The following is a 22964-nucleotide window of genomic DNA, read 5'->3' on the forward strand; positions in this document are numbered from 1 at the left end:
GTCCCGGGTTACGGGGTAGGGGCGCGCCTCTTCCCAAGTCCCAGGCTCTTCCCAGGACAGGCTATCCATGGTGGCCAGGTCTGAGCTCCCATTTAAGTGGATGAAAGGAGCAAAATGGATCTTCTTAGGTAGCCTGCATTTTCCCACCTGTTATGGACTGAACTGTGTCCCCCAAAACTTGTATGCTGAAGTTCTAGCCCCCAGTATGATGCATTTGGAGATGGGGCCGAGGAAGAAGTCATTAAGGTTTACTGTAAGAACTGGTGTCCTGGGCGCCTGGGTGGCTCAGTGGGTTAAGCCGCTGCCTTTGGCTCGGGTCATGATCTCAGGGTCCTGGGATCGAGCCCCACATCGGGTTCTCTGCTCGGCAGAGATCCTGCTTCCTCCTCTCTCTCTCTGCCTGCCTCTCCATCTGCTTGTGATCTCTCTCTGTCAAATAAATAAATAAAATCTTAAAAAAAAAAAAAAAAGAACTGGTGTCCTTACAAGAAGAGACAGACCCCAGGGATGCAAGCCAAGGACGGGGGTCCCACCAGACACCAATGCTGCTGGCACCTTGATCTCGGACTTCCAGCCCAGGAGCTGTGCAAAATCTATGCCTGCTGTCCAGCGACCTGGTCTGGGGCAGTCGGTGAGGGCAGCCCAAGCCGGCCAAGGCACCACCAATTTCCCATGCAGCTCCAGAAATTCTGGCACTCTCCATCCTCCCGCCTGCCCTCGCTCGCCAGCTGAGCCCACCTGGACTGGAGGCTGAGGCCACAAGCCCCCTCCAGATACCAGACACACACCTCTCAGGGAGCCAGGAAAAGTCAGGCATTATTCCCAATCACCGGAGTGAGGCCCGGGACCACAGTCAAGAGAAAGGAGACGACCTCTGCGTCACCAGGGCCACTCAGACCCGAGAGATGACTCCTCACCGATTTTCTGTCAAACAGCATGTGCTGCTTCCCAAAAGTCACACCAAGAAAGTTCATTTTGCAAGAACTCGGGCTCTTCCTGCTGCCCCTCCCTTGCCAAAATGAGGTATCTTTCTCTCTAGATCCAGAAAATGCTTGGGCATGCTCCTCTCTTAGTGACTATGCTCCTGCTCAGACAGGCGGGGGCAGCCCTCACCTGGTGGATGGAGGTCTCGAGTGTCCTTGTTCTCTCCACCTTGTCTGTGCAGGATTAGCACAGACAAATGGCCCCAAGGCGCTCGCCCAACACCCAACAGGTGACTAACCCCTCACTCGGTCCTTAATACAGCCCTGGAGGTCTCCCAGATTGTCCCCACCGGGCAGAGGTGGGCACTAAGGTCACACGAAGGTTCTGCTCCCCAGGCTCCCTGCTTTCCACACTCAGGGCAGCCTGTATCTGTTTACAAGGACACCATTAGCTGTGTCTTATGTTCATCCTTCTTTCTGCTGGCCTGGACGGCCAATGTCCTGTCTCCTTTCCTGGATGGTTTCCTAAAGCAGCTCATATAGAAAACTCAATGCTCCAGAGGTTTCCTGCCCACCTGCTAAGAGCTGGGGACCACCAGACACTGGGGACCCCGAGATGACCAAGACCCACCCCCCCACCCCTTGGAGACCCTCTGCCCAGGACACCTCAACCACAGGGGAGCCCAGCACCTTGGCTCACTGGTTCCACAAACATGTTCCAAGAATCACCTCCAGGACGTGACGGGGCTCGATGCTGGGGACACAGAGGGACAGAGGCATGCTGTCACCAAGAATGCAGCTGGGGGATGGCCGATGACAGTTCAGCAGTGGTCCCGACAGTGAAGTGGGAACACAGGGGAGGGGGCCTCGCCTCGTCAGTGGTGAGGGTTCTGGAAGGGGCTGAGTCAGAGAACTAGAAGAGTTAGCTAGGCAAAAGTGGGGAAACACCAATGTTTTTCAACCTGGTCCCCTGACTACAGGCATTTGTGAAAATGCAGATCCCCAGGCCTCGCCCCAAACCCACACACAACCTGTCTTTGAACAAGATGCATAGGTCCTCACGAGGCATGGCAGGGACCGAGGACCTGGCCCCCAAAGCTTCCACAAGTACCTTTCTTTCTTCCTTGTCCCTCGGAGTCCAAAGTGTTAGGGCACCTGCCTGATGCCTATATTTCCTGTTAGTACGTTTGCTTTTAGCTGGAGGGTGGGAGGGGACAGAGGGAAAGTCAGGCTCTAAGGCCAAGGGCTTGGGGCGTCCTTCCTGGAGCACCAGACTGCCTCAGAGGCTGTGGGGACGCAACCCACAGACAGCTTGGTTTGGACCCCACGGTCCAGGCTGCACGCCCCACACCATGCCAGAGGGAGTGATGCGACCTTGTTCTGCCCGAAGGCGTGACCTCATGCTCCAGATGCTCGGTCCCTGTGCACAGATGGCCACACTTCTCTCTCCTCTGGGGGTGTCACAGAAACCAGAGAAGAGGTGACCAGGCCCTTCCATCAGAGGCTGCACCTGCTCTTGGCTTTGGGGCCTTCAGAGTAGCCCCCCCTCGGGGCAGATTCACGTCCACGCTCCCAGCTGGTCCCCCTCCCCTTGTAATGGCACGAGGCTGGGCTCACTTCTGTGCCTAGTACAATAATCCACATGTCACAGGCATTCAGGTGGCCAGAAGTGACTTGAAAAAGCTCTTAGTAACGAACAAGTTCCTAAGAGTGCCTCTTTCTTCCACAAATGGTGATGAAGTCAGATTCCAGAGCCCATGCTTTGACCAGCCAGTCAAGGCTGCTGCACGTCTGGTCCACGTGGGAAACGCAAGGCGGGAGACAAGGCTGAGCGAGTTCGCAGGGCCGGAGCGTCACAGGGAGCAGTGACAATGACCCCACCTTGTTGCAGCAGGCCTAGAGCTCACGTATGAAATTCGAGCTTGCCGGCAGCCCCTCGGGGCCCAGTGCCGCCCACACCACCAGCAGTCCAAACCCAATCCTCTGCAAAGGCCACACATCACAAACACCCACTGTTACATTTCCTCCAGATGACCTGGTTTAGTAAGATGATTTATGAAGAAATTTACACTTAGGGACGCCTGGGTGGCTCAGTCGGTTAAGCAACTGCCTTCGGCTCAAGTCGTGATCCCAGGGTCCTGGGACTGAGCACCACACTGGGCTCCCTGCTCTGCGGGAAGCCTGCTTCTCCCTCTGCCTCCCCCTGCTTGTGTCCCCTCTCTCTCTCTCTCAAATAAATAAATAGAATCTTAGAAAAAAAAGAAAAAAGAAAAAAGTTACACTAAAGTGGGTTAAAATTTAAAACTTGAAACTATGTTCAGCTTCACTCACAGGTAAGAGAAATGCAAATTAAAACCACAAGATATTACTCATGATCTAGCTCATTGCTCAAGACAAAATGATTGGCTAACATACAATGATGGTGCTGAGCCCACACCCTCAAACCGAAGTGTGAAGACAGTATCTTCACCAGATTTAGAAGAGCAGGTAAGTTTTAACTCCACAGTTCCACTGGCAATTCCCATGGAACTCCACCGTGTGGGTTTCAGTCTTAAATAATGCTGCACGTAATGTCCTTGATCCATAACATTTAAAAAAAAATTTTTTTTAAATTTATTTGAGAGAGAGAGATCACAAGCAGGGGGAGAGGCGGGGTGGCAGGGGCGGGGCGCGGGTGGGAAGCAGGTTCCCGGCTGAGCAGAGAGCCCTATGCAGGGGGTGGATCCCAGGACCCTGAGATCATGACCTGAGCTGAAGGCAGAGATTTAACTGACTGAGCCACCCAGGCGCCCTGAACCACAATATTTCTAATTGCAAATGCCCATCAATGGGGGGTTGGTTAAATAAATTATGGAACATCAAAGACAAGAGAGATCTATAAAGCTAACAAAAAAGAAAAAAGAAAAAAGAATGGGCGTCCATAATGGCTGGTGCAGAAAGATTTTCAAAATGTTCTACCAAGTTAAAAAAGAAAGCAGGGGGCAGAACAATCTAATAGCAGGTTCACTGTTTGTGTGACATGCAGACGCTGGCCCTGGGGTGTCAGGCGCAGAGGAGACTTTTTCCCTGTAAACCCATTTACTCTTTTTTTGCACTTTATATCAGATACATAAATCATTTATCCAAAGGATTCCTTTTAAAAATGACAAATGCTGGGGCGCCTGAATGGCTCAGTGGATTAAAGCCTCTGCCTTCAGCTCAGGTCATGATCCCAGGGTCCTGGGATCGATCCCTGCATCAGGCTCTCTGCTCAGCAGGGAGTCTGCTTCTCCCTCTCTTTCTGCCTGCCTCTCTGCCTACTTGTGATCTCTATCAAATAAATAAATAAATAATCTTAAAAAAAATAAAAATGACAAATGCTAACATCTCTTTGTTAGAAGAAGTTACAGGTGTCTGTCATAGGACAGGAGCTGTCTGGTGTTCTGTGTGATGGCTCCTGTCTGTGCTAAATCACAGGCAGAGTCCCTGCCCCTCCAACCAGAGACTCATTTGCGGAATGGTTAAGCTTTATCCTAAAGAGACAAGGACGTGGTTCCACACAGGCTGGTGAGCTAAATAACAATCGTGATTGAATTTCTTGATAGAAGTACATCATATGGGGGAGCCTGGGTGGCTGGCTCAGTGGGTTAAAGCCTCTGCCTTGGGCTCAGGTCATGATCCTAGGGTCCTGGGATTGAGGCCCGAATCGAACCCCGCATCGAGCCCCACATCAGGCTCTCTGCTCAGCAGGGAGCCTGCTTTTTCCTCTCTCTCTGCCTGCCTTTCTGCCTAGTTGTGATCTCTGTCAAATAAATAAATAAAATCTTTAAAAAAAAAAAAAAAAGAAGAAGTACATCATATGAAGGGCACCTGGGTGGCTCAGTCCTTAAGGGTCTGCCTTAGGCTCAGGTCACAATCCCAGCATCCTGGGATCGGGCTGCATCAGGCTCCCTGCCCAGCAGGGAGCATGCTTCTCCTCCCACTCCCTCGCTTGTGTTCCCTCTCTCTCTGTGTCTCTCCCTGTCAAATAAATAAATAAAAATCTTCAAAAAAAATTTTTTTTAAAGTACATCATATTAAAAACCCATAATTTTTTTCTAAAATGGATAGTTTTCTTAAAAAAAAAAAAAAAAAAAGTACTGGGGCTCCTTGGTGGCTCAGTGGGTTAAGCCTCTACCTTGGGCTCAGGTCATGATTTCAGGGTCCTGGAATCGAGCCCTGCATCAGCCTCTCTGCTCAGAAGGGAGCCTGCTCCTCCCGCCCCCAGCTCTGCCTGCCTCTCTGCCTACTTGTGACCTCTCTCAAATAAATAAAATCTTAAAAAAAAAAAAAAAGTACCTTAAAATTTGAAGTTGTGAAAACGGGTTGAAAAACAAACAACAAAATAAAACCCTGTCCCATTCTGAGGGCTGAGCAGACTCAGACTGTAGGAGATCCTGACAGATCCCCCAGCTGGCCTGCGCCAGATAACGATGGGTTCCCTGACAGGACAAAGCTGGAGGTCCTGTCTGGGCATGTCAGGGCTGTCCTGCTGCAGGTAAGGACGAGCCTGCGCAGGCTGCCCCACAAGAGTGTCTGTGTGACCCTGTCTCCTTGGAGATACTCAAACTAGCCTTTCCCGCTCACTTTTCCAGCACACCCAGCTCACCAGGATCAGGGACCAGAGAGCAAGTCTGTCTGTTCTATCCTGTTTGCCTCGACAGGTTCCAGGCGCTCGCTGGGGACGCAAGCCATGCCAGCTACACGAGTGACTACTCCTGGGGCCTGCTGGGGACGGCCCTGCAGGTTTTCCATTATCTCTCAGGACCCCGGCATTAGCTGGTGAGAATCAAGTACTGTCTGATGCTTCTTCCAGGGAGATGCCTGACTCCTCCCCCAGTCCTGGTCCCTCCTCTTTGCTTTTCAGTCTCTTTTCAGGATCCTTCCGTGGTCCACCGCTTTGGTGGGGAGAAGGCCCTGCATCCCCGCCCCCTCCCCAGCCTCACTGAATGCCCTACTCCCTCTACCACCGCTTCCCGCCCAACCTTGTCATTTGAATGTATGTCTGGTTATTTCTCAAACTGTTGTGTTCTCAGACAGTAACTCCAACACCATTCCAAATGGGGGGTGGGAACCAAGAGCTTCAGAGTAAGTATAAAAAACAAAAAATGAAACCAAGAAAATCCTACCTGATGTCTAAGACAACATGTTCCAATATTAGCTACCTAATTTTTACTTAGAAAAGGAGGGAAACATACAATTTTATTCTTCAATCCTGATTCTTCAATGACTGACTAGTCACTGGGCCTACCAAAAGGCCATCATTTGGGGGTATTTTCCTTGTGTGAACAGTAGTTCACTGCAACCTGCTGCTTTTGTAGCTCAGGAGAAAGAGATGTTCCAACAACAGATTGAGCTTGGGGAACAAGTTGCCTGACTTGCTTTGGGATAAATGAGATCTAACGCAAAAGTCAGATTTTTTGGAACAAAAAAATCTGAAGATGTCACTGTTGTGTCCCTTGCCAAATATTAACAAAATAGATACTCACGTTAAGCTTTTAGAAAAATAAACATGAAAATCAGACCTAGGGCACCTGGATGGCTCAGTGGGTTAAATGTCCGATTCCTGGTTTTCGCTCAGGTCATGATCTCAGGGTCATGGGGTCCAGCCCTGTGACCAGGTCTGCACTCGGCAGAGAGTCTGTTTGAGATGCTCTCCCTCCCATTCTGCTCCTCCCCCCCACCCCACCCCCACCCAGCTCACGTGGGTGTTGGGGGTGGGGAGTGTGCATATGCATACTCTCTCTCTCTCTCTCTCTCTCTCTCTCATAAATAAATCTTAAGAAAAAAAAAAAGTGATGGGCGCCTGGGTGGCTCAGTGGGTTAAGCCGCTGCCTTCGGCTCAGGTCATGATCTCAGGGTCCTGGGATCGAGTCCCGCATCGGGCTCTCTGCTCAGCAAGAAGCCTGCTTCCCTCTCTCTCTCTCTCTGCCTGCCTCTCCGTCTACTTGTGATCTCTCTCTGTCAAATAAATAAATAAAATCTTTAAAAAAACAAAAACAACAAAAAAAAAACTCAATGTGTTGTACATATTCACCCAGTTTATTCTTTGAAAACATATACACTGTCCTACTAAATAATTCCCCTATCATTGCACATTTCAGGTTCTTCCTGCCATTTCCCCCCTGATTTCTGCTGGAATGAACATCCTAATAAGTACTTGTGCACTTTTCTGATTATTTTTCAAAATAAATTTCTAGGAATAGTAACACTAGACAGTGGGCAAACATACCCTCGTAAGGGTTTGGTGCAAATTTTGCTATTTTCTTCCTATCAGTTGTTTGAGAATACTCATTGAAAAATCCCCCAACACCACGTTTTAAATATAGTTACATTTAAAAGTCTCTGCCATGTGAAATGCTTGTACCTTAATGTTGTTTTAATTTGGACCTCTTTGATTAAACCGGTGAGTTTGATTTCCCCCCACCTTTTTTAAAATTTAATCACTGGCCACTTACAGTTCTCCTGAGTATTGTTTTGTCCATTTTTCTTTGGGATACTCATCTTTCTTGTCGATAGAGCTCACTAATTGATCAAGACCTGGGTTTGCTGATACCTGCTAAAACAACTAAGTTTTGCAACTTTATCTTAGAATCAGCCATCTCCCCGAAATGCCTAATAAAGATCCAATACTTCTGACCCCCTCCAGATTTTTAAGTAGGCAGCCATCACTGGAAGGTAAGGATGTCTCTGACTGCCCTTTTTTATGGTTATCTCTTATTTCTTTCCTTGTTTTGCTGGACTGGCTAGAACTTCTAGACCAACATCAGCATTTAGCAAGCTTCCCTGTCTTGCCTTTATTGCCACCAACAATTCTTCATGAAATGTGATCTTGAGATACAGACCTAAGACACTCCTTATAAATTTCAGAAAGTATCCTGAGTTTTGTTTGGATGGAAATAAATTGTGCTACTTCCCTTTTCGAGGTCTTTGAGAAGGCGAAGCTCAGGGTATTCTTCTCCTCTGGCCTACTGATATGATACATTTTGGCCCCAAACTTTATACCGTCTTTGCATTCATGCGTAGGTGCTCAAAGCATGTTATTCTTTTTTTCTTCTTCTTCTTTTTTTTTAAAGATTTTATTTATTTATTGGAGAGAGTGAGAGAGGACGAGCATGGGGGAGGAGGAGAAAGGGCAGAGGGAGAAGCAGACTCCGAGCTGAGCAGGGAGCCCAACACAGGGCTTGATCCCACGACGCTGGGATCATGACCCCGAGCTGAAGGCAGACGCTTAACTGCTTAACTGCCCGAGCCACCCAGGAGCTTCTCAATGTACGTTATTCTTCTAATGTACCTCCAGATTTGATTTTCTTGTGTTTTATGTAAATTTTTGCCTTAAACGTCACAGTGAGACAGATCTAGGTTTTATTTTGGGGGTTGTGTGGGAAAGAGCGCTTACTCGATTAGGCTGAACAGAATGAGGACTGTCAACCTGTTTCTTTTCCTTGCCCCTCCCCTTTTGTAATGTTTTAGTTTTTAAATAAAAATGCAGTAAAACTGACATTTGGATGCACAGCTCTATGAATTTTAACACAGGTATAGATCCTTATAATCACACTGTCACCAGGACACATGACGTAGGTCTATCACTCTAAAAAAGTCCCCTGTGCTATCCTGTTCCAGGCAACCCTCCCCACCCTCCTCCCTGGTGACCCTGGATCTGGTCTCTGTCACTGTAACTTTGTCTGTTCATAAGGTCCTACAGATGCGAACAGATAGTGTGTAACCTTTCTGCTTTCTTTCGCTCAGCAACATACCTTTGAAGTTGACCTTAGCTGCGTACATCCATAGATCTTCTTTCTAGTACTAAGTCTCGGGCCATTGTATGGACCTTCTAGTGTCTGGTTATCTGTCTATTAAAGGATATTTGGGTTGTTCCCAGTTTGGGGCTATGATGAATACAGCTACTATAAACATTCTTGTCCAGGTTTCTGTATAAATTTTTATTTCTATAGGATAGTGGTTCTCCATCAGGAACTACTTTTGCTCCCCAGGGGATGGCCAGCTAGGTCTAGAGACATTTTCGGCTGTCACAACTGGGGATAGGGTTCTACTGGCATCTATTAGCAGGGATGTTGCTAAACCGCTTACAATGCACAGGAGACCCCCTACCCACCCTGGGACAAAGAATGATCCTGTCCCAGATGTCATAATGTTGTTCTTGAGACGCTGTGCTAGGTTCTTTAAGAAGGGATGATCCCTGCTCTAGATATTTCTTGACCAACATAGTAGCCACCTGTGGCTCCTGAAATGGAAGTTAGTTTAAATTACATAGAATTAAACGTTCCGTTCCTCAGCTGCACCAACCATATTTCAAACGCTCGACAGTAACATGTGGCTGGTGACTTTGGGGGACGCAGATACAAAACATGCCCAATGTTGCTCTAGACTACTCCAAGGGACAAGGGACTCCTCTGTGCTTTGACCGCTTGGCACAACTCAGCAATCTGGGTACAACATCTCTTTTGTAAATCTTTCTGGTTACCTGGTATATATTTTGGTGTTTAGAACATTTTTAGTTTTGAGTCAATTTTTGGTAGTGTCTATTTTCCTAGGAAGGCATGCATCTCATCACCACTTTACGTGGTGTCTTTTGATCTCCACCCTAACTGCTTTCCTTAGGACTGTGTTTGTGTGTGTATTTCCCCCCTGAATGTCTCAGAGCGGACCTCTGAGTTCAATTAATTTTGTACTTATTCCTTATTTAATAATTAAAGCACGTAAGTCAGTCTGTCCTGCTCTTTATCTTCTTAACTCATTTATCTTCATGACCCTGGGATGCAGGTACTAGGATTATCCGGGTTTTACAGATAAGGAAACAAAAGCACAGAGAGGTTAAGTAACTCACCCAAGGTCACACAGCTAAGAAGTAGCAGAACTGGCATTCAAACCCTTGCTACATCACTTCTCCTATACTATTGGAGGAAAGAAAACATTTCAAACATATTAAAAGAATGTAATAGCCAGAATTTATAAAAAGCTGCCATCCACCAAGAAGAGAAATATAAACAACCCTTTAGAAAAAGGGCAAATGATAAGAACAGGCTATTCATAGACAAAGAAGTGGAAACAGCCAATATACATATGAAAAGATGCCCAATTTACAAGTCCTCAAGGACGGCAGGATAAAACGAGATAGGTTATTTCCTCCAACAGTTGGGCAGAGGGGAGTAAATGTGAAATCAACTAACTGGGCTGGGAGGCTTTGTTGTCATATGAAATCTGTCCTGCCTTTTTGAACGGCAACTTGGCAGTGTCCACCACCATGCATTTATTTATTTTTTAAAGACTGATTTATTTATCTGAGGGAGAGGGAGAACACAGGCAGGACCGGGAGGGACAAAGGGAGAGAATCTCAAGCTGACTACACACTGAGCTTGGAGCCCTAAGTTGGGCTTGATCTCACGATCCTAAGATCATGACCTTAGCCCAACCGACTGCATCACCCAGGTGCCCCGTCCACCAATTAAACTGCACTTCCCGCTGGACCAGCCAGTTTCCCGTGGGCACACTGAAGCTGTCCCTAATCAGGCTCCCCGCGTGGCCACTGGCTGAGTCAAGGGCATGGTTTTCTAGCAAAGCCGTGCAGGATCCGCTGAGCACCCTGGGCAGCAGCTACCCTCCAGGCAGCACCCACACACGCTTCTCTCCCCACCTGGGAGCTGCCCGTGTTGTCCTTGCTCTTACTCGAGCCCCTGTGCTCAGGGTACACTAGTTCTCATGAAAACTAAGCTGAAGGCTCTACGGTGCTACAAACCAAAATAAAAATCAAAGGAGGGTTGAGCAGAAAAGTGTAAATACGGGGGAAGCCTCGTAAAGACCTATAAGGATTTCGTATCTTAGAGTCTTCCTAAATGTCTGAACCCCAAAACCAGATGGTGCATTATGACTATCCTTTCTCAGGAGAGATAAGCCGGACTTGGCGAGCCCTCTGGTTAGAAGCCAGGAGCCAAGAGAAGGCCAGCAGCACCAGTTTGCACTGCATTTTTAATTTTTAACTTAATTTAATTTAATTTACTGCACTGCATTTAAGTAATGAAAACCTATTAACGAGTAGCTTACTTTTAAAACATTTACAAATAAAGTGATACCTTTATCAATGTAAAGGATACTTTTAATAACACAAAACGACCCGTTCCCTTCTTTAACTTATCCCGGATTCCCCCCACAATATAATGGGTCTAGATTTCCAATCAGTTAGAGGATTTCTATCTTTCCATGGAGGATTCAAGCAGTTTACACTCATTACAACTGATACATTTGCTATTGACTCTGCCGCCTTATTTTATGTGATTTTTCAGGGGCTTTTTTACTGTTTGCTTTTATTACAAAGGCCCTGCTCTCTCTGCTTTTAGCCTTGTGTATGTCGCAGAAGGCATATACCATGTTTTAAGCTTACGGTTTATCTCTAAGCTTTCCAAAGGACTTAAAATCTTTACGTCTCTAATTATCAAGGTAAAAAAGAGGTATTCCCGGGACGCCTGGGTGGCTCAGTGGGTTAAGCCGCTGCCTTCGGCTCAGGTCATGATCCCAGCGTCCTGGGATCGAGTCCCACATTGGGCTCCTTGTTCTGTGGGGAGCCTGCTTCTCCCTCTGCCTCTGCCTGCCACTCTGTCTGCCTGTGCTCGCTCTGACAAATAAATAAATAAAGTCTTAAAAAAAAAAAAAAGAATCTATTCTTTAAAAAAAAAAAAAAGAGGTATTCCCTTAGAAACTATTCTTTTTTCCTTATTCTGGGGACAAAAAAAAAAAAAAGACCTTGTAATGGTAATACTGTGTGAAGGAAGCCAGATACAAAACAGTATTGTCTAATTCCTCTTAAAGGAAAGTCAAGGTTAGGGGCGGCTGTCCTGTCACCAGCTGGGGGTGCCCCTTGGCAGGAGGGACGGACAACTGCACGGGGACTTCTAAATCCATGCGTTCTGGCACCTTCCACACAGTTGCTTTTCTCAGTTCGGCTCCCCCTGCCTCCATGGAGATGTGCCCCACGTGCGTCTTTCCGCTTGGGGGCAAGTGGCTTCTTGATGTCTCCTCCAGGGTTTTTGTACAAAACTAGGAGAAGCCACATTGGGAACAGGTGACTACACATTATTCCCTCAGATGTTTCATGAGAAACGCCTGACACAGCCATTTACAAATCCTTGCTCCCGAGTCCCAGGGAAGTCAAGTCGCCACGGATCCCTCCTGACCCTCCCAGACAGGATGCATGCAGGCAGCTCTGCACAAATCCAGCGCTCCCCCGCCCCGCCCCAAGTCTTCCCCAACAGCCAGCACTCGCACCCTGGTCAGCAGTAGCCTCAATCCTGGTCATGAGCAGTGGGCGCCGGTTACTCTGACTTTTAAATACAGGAGAGGAGCAAATGTTCCTATAGATGGCAGTGCAGGAGGGACGAGGGCAGAGAGGTGTTAAAGGAAGGCAGGACACCTGGGGCTAGAAGTTCAAGGACAGCTCTGAAGGGGTGTGTGAGTATGGGGGACAGGACATGGATGAGGACATGGCACTGAACCAAATCTCTTCATTTCCCGCTCTATCTCCGCTTTTGGAATTTCACGGGGAACACGCATGTGCACAGTAATCATTCCTCCCTACCGTTCTCCCCTTCCCCTGGATCCGCGGCGCTCCTGCCTCTCTAGACCCAAGCAAACTATGCCCCATGGGAATGCGCACGCTTTCCATTTCCCCCTTTCCATTACTGTAACCTTCTCATGGATCATTCCTCCCGCTAGCAACAAACCGTTGGGCAACCCAGTGCTCTTGCCTCAGCCGAGCTGATGGGCAGGGTCCACCGGGACCATCGAGAGAAGCAGGTAAGTTCCGCACCATTTCTCTGGGTCCCCGCGCCCAGGTTTTACGGGCCTCCGGAAGAAAGCGCTGAATGTGAACCTCGGGGGACCGACTTCCTTCACAGGCTCCACGAGCTGGTGTCACCGAGGGCCCCAGGCTCGCGTGTGCCCGCTGCAAACACTAGCAACTGGGCTGAGCTCCCTTACAAGGTAACGAGCTATTTTTTGTTGCCTGTAAAATAATGTGAATTTCCCTGAGCGTTCTGGAAGGCTAAACCTTGCCAGGAATTTTGGTGAGGCAGCGGGGGGCGCCTCCCCTCCCAGAGGAAGCCTCACCTCCGTTGGTTGGAACACCTGTCCCTTCTGAAGGGAGCTCCCACCCCGGGCGGCCCTTTACCTCCTGCAGTTTGATCTCCTCGGGCTGGAGGATTTCCAGCACCCCGCTGCTCTGGATCTCCGGGAGATCCTGCCAGAGGTTAAACCGTGAGTGGGGGTTACTGAGCAGGCAGATCTGGGGCAGCGCCTTCCTCTCGGGTGGGCTTGCTGGCTCATCCTCCTCCTCCTCCTCCTCCTCCTCCTCGTCCTCATCCTCCTCTGGAGTCTCCTCGCTGGCTGGGGAGCCATGAGCGTTGGTGTGTATCTCTGCGTCCAGCTGCCTCCTGGTTTCAATTTCTTGGAGTGTCGATTTATCTCGGTATTCCTGATACAGGAGCCCTGAAATCAGATAGAGTTGTGATGAAGAAAAGGGAAAGATTTCAGGGGAAGATCTTTCCCACTCTCTAGGTCAAGATTTGGTGCTGCGCCTCTGAGAACAGAAAGCCTGGGTGGCTCAGTGGCTAAAGCCTCTGCCTTCCGGCTCAGGTCATGATCCCAGAGTGCTGGGATCAAGCCTCACATCGGGCTCTCTGCTCAGCAGGGAGCCTGCCTCCTCCTCCTCTCTCTCTCTGCCTGCCTCTCTGCCTGCTTGTGATCTGTCAAAAAAAAAAAAAAAAAGCCAACCCCTCGCCTGGCCCAGTGAACTGCCACTGTCTTCTTTCTTGGGAATGATCAGCAGATGGAAGTTCTTTCCAACAAATAGAGAAATCACTGAATTTCTCACTGAATGACCCAGAATCCGGTCACACAAATATACGCTTTCCCCACACATACTTGGCAAACGTGTTAGCAAGAGTCTAGAACCTGATGTGTTAATAACCAGTGTGCACAGTTGACGGAAATGTCCTGATTATGTTTCGACGTCCCAACGGGATGCTTTCCCTAGCCTTAAATGCTTCAATATTAAAATTCGAGTACGTTCATTTGTGAAATGGGAGTACTTGTAAATTCTCATTTTGAAGGAGACACCAATAGTTCATCAGCCTTATGATTCAAAAGGGAAACATTCCTTTTTTGCTTTTACAGTTTCAAACTTACTTTCCTGACCAAATGTACTTAAAATAAATGCGTTCTAAGTCTCCAAGGAGACTTGGGGGTACATATGAATCAGCACAAATGTAGCATCTCCGGAGGGAAAACCCATTTCAGACATCCTGGTTTTGGGGTGGAGGGACTGTCTTTTCACAACAGAGAAGCCTCAGGGGCAAGCGGGGGTGGGGGGGGGGAATCCAGGCCCAGGCAGTGGGGGAAGGGGAGCGGGGGGACCAGGTGGGAAGGGGGTCAGGCCTCTAAGGTCTTATCTGACTGCCATGCCACGGAGGTTGCAGTCTATCCCATGGGCAAGACGGAGGCCCCGAGAGACCTCAGACAAGCAGTTCTGGTCTCCATCTTTGGGTGGGTGTGGATAGGAAGAGAGATCCTGTGTTAATTCCCTAGGGGGTGATGATGGAGGGCTGAACTGCATGTGGGGGCGGGGGGTGGTGTGGAGGGATAGAGCCAAGCGCCTGGTTCAGGGAACACTGTTATGGTAGAAGTCGGGTCCCAGGTGCTGGGGGGTGGGGGGAGCGGAGAGATCCAGGTACTCCCAAGGTGCCCCCAGCTGCAGAGGTCCAGCAGGCAGCTAGCTAAACATACTGGTTTGGACAGTAGTCAGGGCCCCTGGACATGTCTGCCTAAAAAAACAAAGATAATTTTCCCAGGAAAATTCTAATTGGGATAAATGTACCCTTTGTAAAGCATGTTCGCTTACAATGCAGTCCAAAGGTCAGCAACCTAACCATTCCTTTCTTACCTCCTTGTTGAATATATCTAAACAGGAGACAAAGGGAGAATAGAAAAACAGACTAGTTTTGATGTCCTGAATGTGGCCAGATCGACTGTATTCATGAACGGGAGCCCCCTAAATCCGCCCCGGGGCACTCATTAGTGGGCTTCCTGTGCTCCATAAGCCAAATTATAAAGCCTTTATGGTAAGCACAGCATTTCCTTTAAAAAATTAAGATCCCGCGATTTTGCAATGTTTTAGTCCGCAGAATACAACATGAAGGTAATCTGTTAAGTGCAATAATCCAGACTGAAGATCTATAAAGACAGAGGTTTAATACGACAAAACTGTTGAGCTGATGGTGAACCAACTGTTCTCCTGTGATTCTGATCCTCAGTGTTTACAGAGGTTTAAAGAAACCAAGTTTCCCCACATTGACTTGGATTCACTTTACAGTGTGAATGAGCCTCCCCCCTAGCAGGTATGCAAATATTTGTTGACTTAAACCCCTTTTAAAAATGCAGTTTCAGGGCACTTGGATCTCTCAGTGGGGAGAGCATCCACCTCTTGATCTCAGGGTCACATGTTCAAGCCCCACCTTGGGTGTGAAGCCTGCTTTAGGAAAAGGTGCTGTTTCTAAACTTCACCAAAGTGTCTAATTTGGCATCTTTTCGACGGTTCAAAAGTATGTCTTTTTCTTTTTTTTTAAGATTTTATTTATTTATTTGACACAGAGAGATCACAAGTAGGCAGAGAGGCAGGCAGAGAGAGAAGGGGAAGCAGGCTCCCTGCTAAGCAGAGAGTATGATGCGGGGCTCAATCCCAGGACCCTGAGATCATGACCTGAGCCAAAGGCAGAGAGAGGCCCAATGACTGAGCCACCAGGGCACGCCTCAAAAATATGTCTTATACATGCTATCGTGGGCATATATCATGGGTAAATACTATCTCCAGCATCTCAGTGTGATCCATATGGTGACAAGAGACAAAAATATCAGCATTGAGCGTAGCCGGCTTGAAAATATTAATTCTGAAATCACACTGTGGCAGACACTGTTGGCTGCCTCTCCTCTGTCCCCTCACACCCCGGGTTCCCAGCTTGGAGGGGAGGGTTTTTCTCCGGGCACTGACCCATTGGGTGCTCAGGGACGTGGGTGAACAATGACTGATCAAAAGCTACTGCGACACTGTATCGTACACCGGAAGCTAACATTACATTGTACGGTAACCACATGGAATTAAAATAAAAATACACAAAAAATAAACAAAAACTTTCTCCAAAGGGAAAACAAAAAACAAAAAAACAAAACAAATGAACAAGAAAGAAACTGTTCTTTAGAGATCTTGCCATTGTCTCAGTAGCATAATGGCTTAGCCTTAGGGACTTCCTTGACAAGAGAAAAATCACAGAAATTAGGTTCAAGGTGTAGGAAATAAATGTTCACATCCAATATAAATTTCCCTTAAAATCTGGCCTCCTCTGCCTTGTAAGATTTACAGAGAGCACTCAGCCCTAATCTCTGGGTTCAAAGTGTACAGGTTGCTCATGTATATGTTGAAAGCCAGGAAATAAATTTAACAAAATTACTTGGAAAAAACAACATACCGTGATACTTCCCTCCCTCTTGCAAATGGTGTGTTTAGACATGAGCATGATAAAATCCAGCCAAGGAGTGTAAGGGGACATTTTACATCTTTGAGAAGGGCTTCTCAGGGTGCCTGCGTGGCTCAGTCGGTTAAGCATCTGACTCTTAGCTCAGGTCTTGATCTCAGGGCTGTAAGTTCAAGCCCCACATTGGGCTCCATGCTGGGTGTGGAGAGAGAGAGAAGGGCTTCCCAAAAAGATGTCCCTCCTCAGTAGACACTTGAAGAAAAACCTTTTTTTTGCATTTACATGTGGCTACTTGGGGATGTGATGCCTGGAGCTGTGGCAGCCGTTTCGTGACATGAAGCACAAATGTGGAGAACAGTGGGGGGGAAAGGAGCTGGGTCACTGCTTGGCCGAATGAACCAATTCCAGAATTTTCTACCTCTAAATGAGAAAAAATACTGCCATTGTTTACAGTCAATTTTTGCTGGATATTCTATTACTTTTAGCCAAAGATTCCTAATACCAGTAATTTTAGAATTTTCTTAAAACTCTATACTTCTTTCTGAAGTATTTAGAATATGGATTTAAATACCAGTTTTCCTGGCATTACTGTGACTACAAAGAGTTATCTGACACACTGTGTAATCATTTTCCATAGCCTGTTTATTTTTATTGGTCTTGAATTTCAGACTAATACTGTAGCTTTATCCGAGGAACTACATGTTAGCTGATTAAAATTCTGTACTCACTGTTCTCTTAATATGTTTTTCTACCTTATATTTTGTATGTTCGGCAAGCACAACTTTATATGAAAATGAACTTGACCGGTAAAGTCTTGCACCTGGTATAGTACCTTCATGCAGATATACAAGGTCGAGTTCCCATCTTTCCTACTTAAAATGTTTTGTACTGCGCTGGCTGCGATGCCTTGCAGAAGAGGGTAAGTTCCCCAGCTCCTCTGGCCAAAGCCCCCGGAGTCACTCAAAAATCTCACTTTCTAAGGAGAATCATTTTTTCCTTTGAATCCCTCAAATACAAGCTTATAAAGGGCGGGGGAGTCATTTATTTTCTAGTGAGCACCTTCTATGTGCCAAGCAGTTATTAGGTCAGAGACAATAAGAGCGTGCATGTGCACGAGAAACCCACAGCCGGGGCTCAAGGCCTGTGGTCTGTAATGACAGTTGTGCACTGTCCCATCCCCGCCTCCATGGGAGGCCCTACACACTCGAACACGGGGGTATGCAAACATGCCCGTACGCGTTTTCTGCTTTCTTCCCTGCTTCGTTCTACTGTGGTTGTAGGAATTGGTCCTTTCCGGATAACCTGACAAAGAATTCACTTCCTTCCTAGAGCTAAAGCAGGGAGGGCTGTTGTGGGACTCTGGCACCGGCCCCAAGTCTGTGACAAGGGAAGTGAGAAGGTGCGGACAGCTCTGGGCTGTCATCCGTCTATCACAGCTACCCAGCAACTACTCCGGGTTAAGCCCAGAAGCCCGGAAGAGATATTCACCAATCACACCAGCATATATTGGAAGGGGGCAGTGGGAAAAAAGACTCAGAAGGTCAGGCTCTATGCTTGGCCACATGGGGGACAAGACGGCTGGCATGAGTGCAGGTTGGAGTCCTGAGTCCCTGACTACCAGCTCACTCCTGTGCTTGGAGCCTACCAAGACCAGCTGCCTCCAGGAGCCCTGTCTCCACATGCCCAACGCAGAGGGGAGCCTCTGGAGGCAGGGAGCTCTCCACCCACACTCCATGGCCTTCCCAGTTACAACACCGATGTGAGCCACACAAGATCCCTTTCAAGAGGTTGGAAGTCAAGGTTTTCAGCATCTGCCATGGCAGAGGTGGCTTTCCTCCCCACAGAGGACGATGTGCCAGACAGGTGGGACAGAAAGGTTTTGAGGAGTCTCTGTCTTCAGCTCAGCCCCTCTCCGTTCCCCCAGCAAATAAAGGACAAATCTGCCACCATCACCACTGCCAGCCAGCCTGATGCCAACGAAATTCCTGGAGTCAGCACAGTGCTGTGTGCTCAGCCCACTCGGCTGTGCAAGGGGCTCAGCCCCCCTCGGGGTTCAGTTTGGAAATACCCTTCCAGGGAAGAACGGGCTGGCCCCAGAAGTCTCCCAAAGGCCAGATCCCCTGGGGCAACAGAAGCTCCACTTCCACTCAAGACACTTCCGTCCACCTAAAGTCTAGGGTAGAGGACAACAGTGATGTATTCAGGGAAGGGAATTTCCAAACCCAGAATTTTAATTCAATGAATATACCATCGGCTGCTCTGACAACACTGAAGAACAAAAAGATTTTCTAAGCAGCCGGTACCATTTCCCAAAGAATGGAACCCGTGTTACCCATTCGCGGCCACCTCTGGTGACTATGATGGGAATGAGCTGGATGTCATCATTAGCAATTTTTGATTTTTAAATCCAAGTGCTTAGGTTCTTGGGACACCTTCTCGATCCGCTTTCTGCGTTCACACAGTCCTTTGCCCGCAGCTGTGCGGAAGGGGCGCACACACAGGCTAGGCCCCACACCTCAGGCCCTATTCCTGGAAGAGCAGGTGAAACTAAGCTTGCCTTCCTAACCTAGGGGCCTCTTGGGCACCGGCCTCCTCTCTGCCTTACCTTTCCTTCCCCTGTGCCAAGTCCCCCAGGCCTCTTCCCCAGCCTGGGTCTCTGCGCAAACCATTCTCAAGACTTTGCTGTCTTTCCAGGTCTTCCCCAGGCCCCTCCTGGGGGGGGGGCGGCTCAGGCAGCACCCCCTCCTGCAAGGTCCAGCAGCATCTCACCCCTGGCCTTTTTGGCAAAAATGCCAAGGGACAGAGGACCCTTCCCTAGGAAAGGGCTGGGCAGGTAGACCTGGCAGAGCAGGACAGAAACCCATCTGCTGAAGCCCAGTTATGCAGCACTAGTGAAATGTGACGGTTTTGCCTATAGAACCATTTACAGCCAAATACGTCAAAAACCTTCCTCAGTCACATCAGCTACCTTTGCTCACGGAAATGCAAGGACATCCCGGGAGCAGGGGGCCCCTCAGAGTCCACCAGGAACCCACATTTCCCCAGTGAGGGCCTGGGCCGCCAGGAACACCCACCTATTTGTTCGATGAGGTTTCTCCAGGAGTCGGCGGGAATGGGGTGGATCGTCTGCAGGGCCTCGGTGAGCGTGGTGGGGCTGTCGGCGAGCGCCGGGCACTCCTCGGGTGTGGCCCCATTTCCCGGGGTGGAGGACGACTCACTGCCAGAAAGAAGGCGGGGCACGGCTGGTTATTTTTAAGCAACGACGCACCTTGGCCAGCTCGCTAGAGGCGTCCGCACAAGGGGCCCCGGCCAACTGAATCCTACCCGGGACGGTCCAGGCCGAGCGGCCGCCTCCCCTCCCGGCCAGGCGGGCCCCACAGGCCCCTTCTGTCACCGCACCAGGGTGCAACCGGGTGATTCATTCCCACACCAGCCCGCCCCAAACCTTCATGTTTTCGGAGCTCGCGAGCAGGCGTCGGAAACTTGGCGCGCCCTGCCGGCTCCCCGGCTCCGACCCGCCGCCCCGACGGGTCCGTTGGTCGGGATCCCAGCCCGCGCTGCTCAGCCCGCGCCGTTCGCTGTCACACGACCCCGCGGCCCCCGACGTCCTGCGGGCTCCGATCCTCACGTCCCAGGGCCACGCGGCGCAGGGAGGGGGCGCCGAGAGGAAAGCGCGCGCCCAGGGCGCCTCGGGAGAGGGCGCGGGAGGAGCCCGGGGGCAGGGGATCCCGGCGTCGGCGGCCGGAGCCGGGGCGCACTCCTGACCCCCGGGCGCCGAGGCTGCACGATCCGCGCCCCGGTGGGAGTGGGGGGCGGCGGGGCCCGCGGAGGCGGGGGCGGGCGCTAGGCCGCCGGGGTCGGTGTCCCCCGCCGTGGCGGGGGGGGGGACGCAGAGGCGCGCGGGGGCGGCGCGCGGGGCTGCGACGGCCGCTCGTCCTCACCTGCCCGGCAGGTGTCCCGACGCCGAGTCGCGCGCGTCGCTCTCCGAGGTGGAGCTGTCGTGGTCCACGGCGCAGGCGGCACTGAAAGCTGCGGCCAGCAGCTCCATGGGGGCCGGCGGCCGGGAGGGCGCTGGGGCCGGATCGCGGGCCGTGCCGGGGGCTCGGAGCCTGGCCGGGGGCGACGAGTGGGCTCCAGAACCAGGTCGCACCGCGCGCCGCTCGAGCCGGAGCTGTCGCCGCCGCCGCCACCGCTGCCGAGCGCTCCCGCAGGCGGGCGGACCGGCGGGCGCGCGCTTGGAGGCTCCGGGTTGCCACGGCAACGGGGGGAGGCGGGAAGGGTGCGCGCGCGGCGGGGGCGAGGCCGGGCGGCGGCGGGGCCGGGGAGCCGGGACTGGGCGCGACCTGGGCCCCGCGGGTGCCGACTGCAGACCGGACCTCCCTCCCCAGCCGCGGCCGCGCCCGGCCTTAGGAGAGGGGCAGGCGGGATGGGTGGGGGTCGGCGATCTGCGCCTTCACCTCCCACCCTCTCCTAGTCCTCTGGCGCCCCCCACTCATCAGCTCGCACCGCGAACTTGGAAGGTACGGGGCACGTGACTCCTGCCCCACGCCGCCTCGAACCTCCGCCCGGCCCACGCAGCGCATCCTCTGCTGCCCCCACAGGCACCGGCCGGGGGACCCCTGCCTCGGTGGAATTCGTCCTCACTAGAGGTGCCGCTGTCTAAAGGCGCCCGAGGTAGAGACTGGGGTCTTAGAGAGACCCTGCACTCCTGCTCCTGACAGAAACTATGGAGAGGGGGCCCGCTGGGGGCCTCTTCCCTGCGGGTCTGGTCGCCCTCGGAGACCCTGAGGGCCTGGTGGCCGGGGCTGGGCCTGGAGGAGCGAGAAGAGGAGACACAAAGTGCCCCCAACGTCCATCCGGTTTCCCTGCCTGGTCAATTTGACCCTTGCCGTCTGCACCTTCGAGTTAGCTAGTTCAGTCCACTTCTGGATACGCAAAACCAGCAAAAAAGGGTAACTGGAGTCGAGTGGAATGTGAGTGATCCGGTGTGACAGGGAAATCTAGAGGGATTTTCATCCAGCAGGACGACTGGCCTAGTCCTTGGTGTCCTTGTCTGAAGTCAGCCTGCCTGCTGCCCCAGATGGGCTCTCCGGGACAGCGGCCACCTTTGGTAGGCCTGGGCGGGTTCCTGAGGATGCAGGGGGCATGGGGAGTGGAGTGCAGAGCAGAGTGGAAAATCCTCCTCTAAATAGTGCTGGGCACCTTCCATTCACTGGGCATTTAAATTAAATTAAATTCTTCCTTTTGGGATGCAAACATTCCTGGAGGGAGGGGCTTTAGTTACTGGGTGGTAGGTTGGCTCTTTTGGGTTCCTTAGCCAGCCATCTTGAACACTGATGTTGTGGTAAAAGGGAGAGTTTGGGGTGGGAGGAAAGAAAGCAGCTGGAGGAGAGAGGCTTGTTGCCTGAAAGGGAACCGCTCCTCCCCAGACACTAGCAGGAGAACCCCCGTGGACCCTCCCCCAGTTCTGACTCTGGGAAAAGGGGCTTAGGTTGAATCCCAATCCCTAAAGCAGCTGCTTTGCCCTTGGTTGCTTCCCGGGGCCACAATGGACAGGTCTGATGTCTTGCTCCTAAGACCTCAGATTATTTGCATGACAACCACCTGGTCATTTTCCAAGCCTAACTCCTTCCTTCCTTGACTCATTCCACAAAGCCCAGACAACCCTTTCCTGAGCTCCACATTTTCATCTGCTCTTTGGCCATATTTGCTGGGATGTGTCCTACACATTCCACTAGGGCACACACATGTCCCCCGCTGCCCCGCAGCCAAGCAGGAAACCAGGCAGAACCCCAGAGCTGGCCTCAACCTTCTTCCTGTCATCCCATAGCTCAGGGCCTCACTGAGCCCCCTGGATCCTTAAAGTCCTTCAAAGAAGTACCCTCCACCCCCCACCCCTTGCATTTGGACCTCTCCCCAGTCCATCCTTTTCTCTGCCCCTTTTCTAAATTATCGGTCAGTGTTGGTCCCTTTCCTGCTTAATAACCTGCATGGCAGTCCCATCACCACCAGCCCCTGGCACTGTACCAGGCTCCTCACCGGCAGGCCACTCCTTTTCGGTTTCCTCGGGGCTACTGCATTTGCGGGCTTCTCTGGGGCTTTAGCTTCACCATGTACTTTCCCAGGCTCTGGGCTTTGCTGTTCCCTCTGCTAGATCTCAGCTCCCCTGGTCAAGTCCTCACTCCCGCAGGACAGGTTGTAGGTCAAGGCGCGGTGGGGTGGGAGGTAGCGTCCCCACCAGCCCCTTCCCCTGAATAACCAGCATTATCTGGCACCGTAATTCTTGGTGAACAGGCCATCCTTACAATAAGCCATGGGCCCCTCCAGGGTGGGCTCATCTTTCATCAGGGCCCAAGGACGAGCACTGTGTGGACAGTCTCTAGGACCTACCTCTTTGGATGGTTTCCCCAGCCCTTAAATTTGATGTAACACTAAGTTGGAAGCTGTTACTTTCACACTTTGCTTCACCAAGGGGAGAAGATTTTGT

The 22964-nt window shown here is 50.7% G+C and overlaps 1 protein-coding gene across 2 annotated transcripts in view; it reads right to left on the bottom strand.

Annotated features, from left to right (window-relative positions):
* The window catches only part of NGEF (neuronal guanine nucleotide exchange factor), a 100446-nt gene that overhangs the window by 15806 nt on the left and 61676 nt on the right, over positions 1-22964 (bottom strand). Inside the window, exons 1-3 of one of the 2 annotated variants that reach the window (XM_047721382.1) lie at positions 20419-20919; positions 19552-19694; positions 13123-13439 (exon numbers count right to left, since the gene is read on the bottom strand). In XM_047721382.1, coding sequence (XP_047577338.1) covers positions 13123-13439; positions 19552-19694; positions 20419-20525 — 567 coding nt within the window. In that variant the 5' untranslated portion in view covers positions 20526-20919. Of the gene's footprint in view, positions 1-13122; positions 13440-19551; positions 19695-20418; positions 20920-22964 lie in introns of those variants that run through there. The other variant, XM_047721381.1, reaches the window with a different exon arrangement.

This window comes from Lutra lutra, chromosome 3 (genome assembly GCF_902655055.1).
Source record: "Lutra lutra chromosome 3, mLutLut1.2, whole genome shotgun sequence".
Taxonomy (NCBI): Eukaryota; Metazoa; Chordata; class Mammalia; order Carnivora; family Mustelidae; genus Lutra; species Lutra lutra.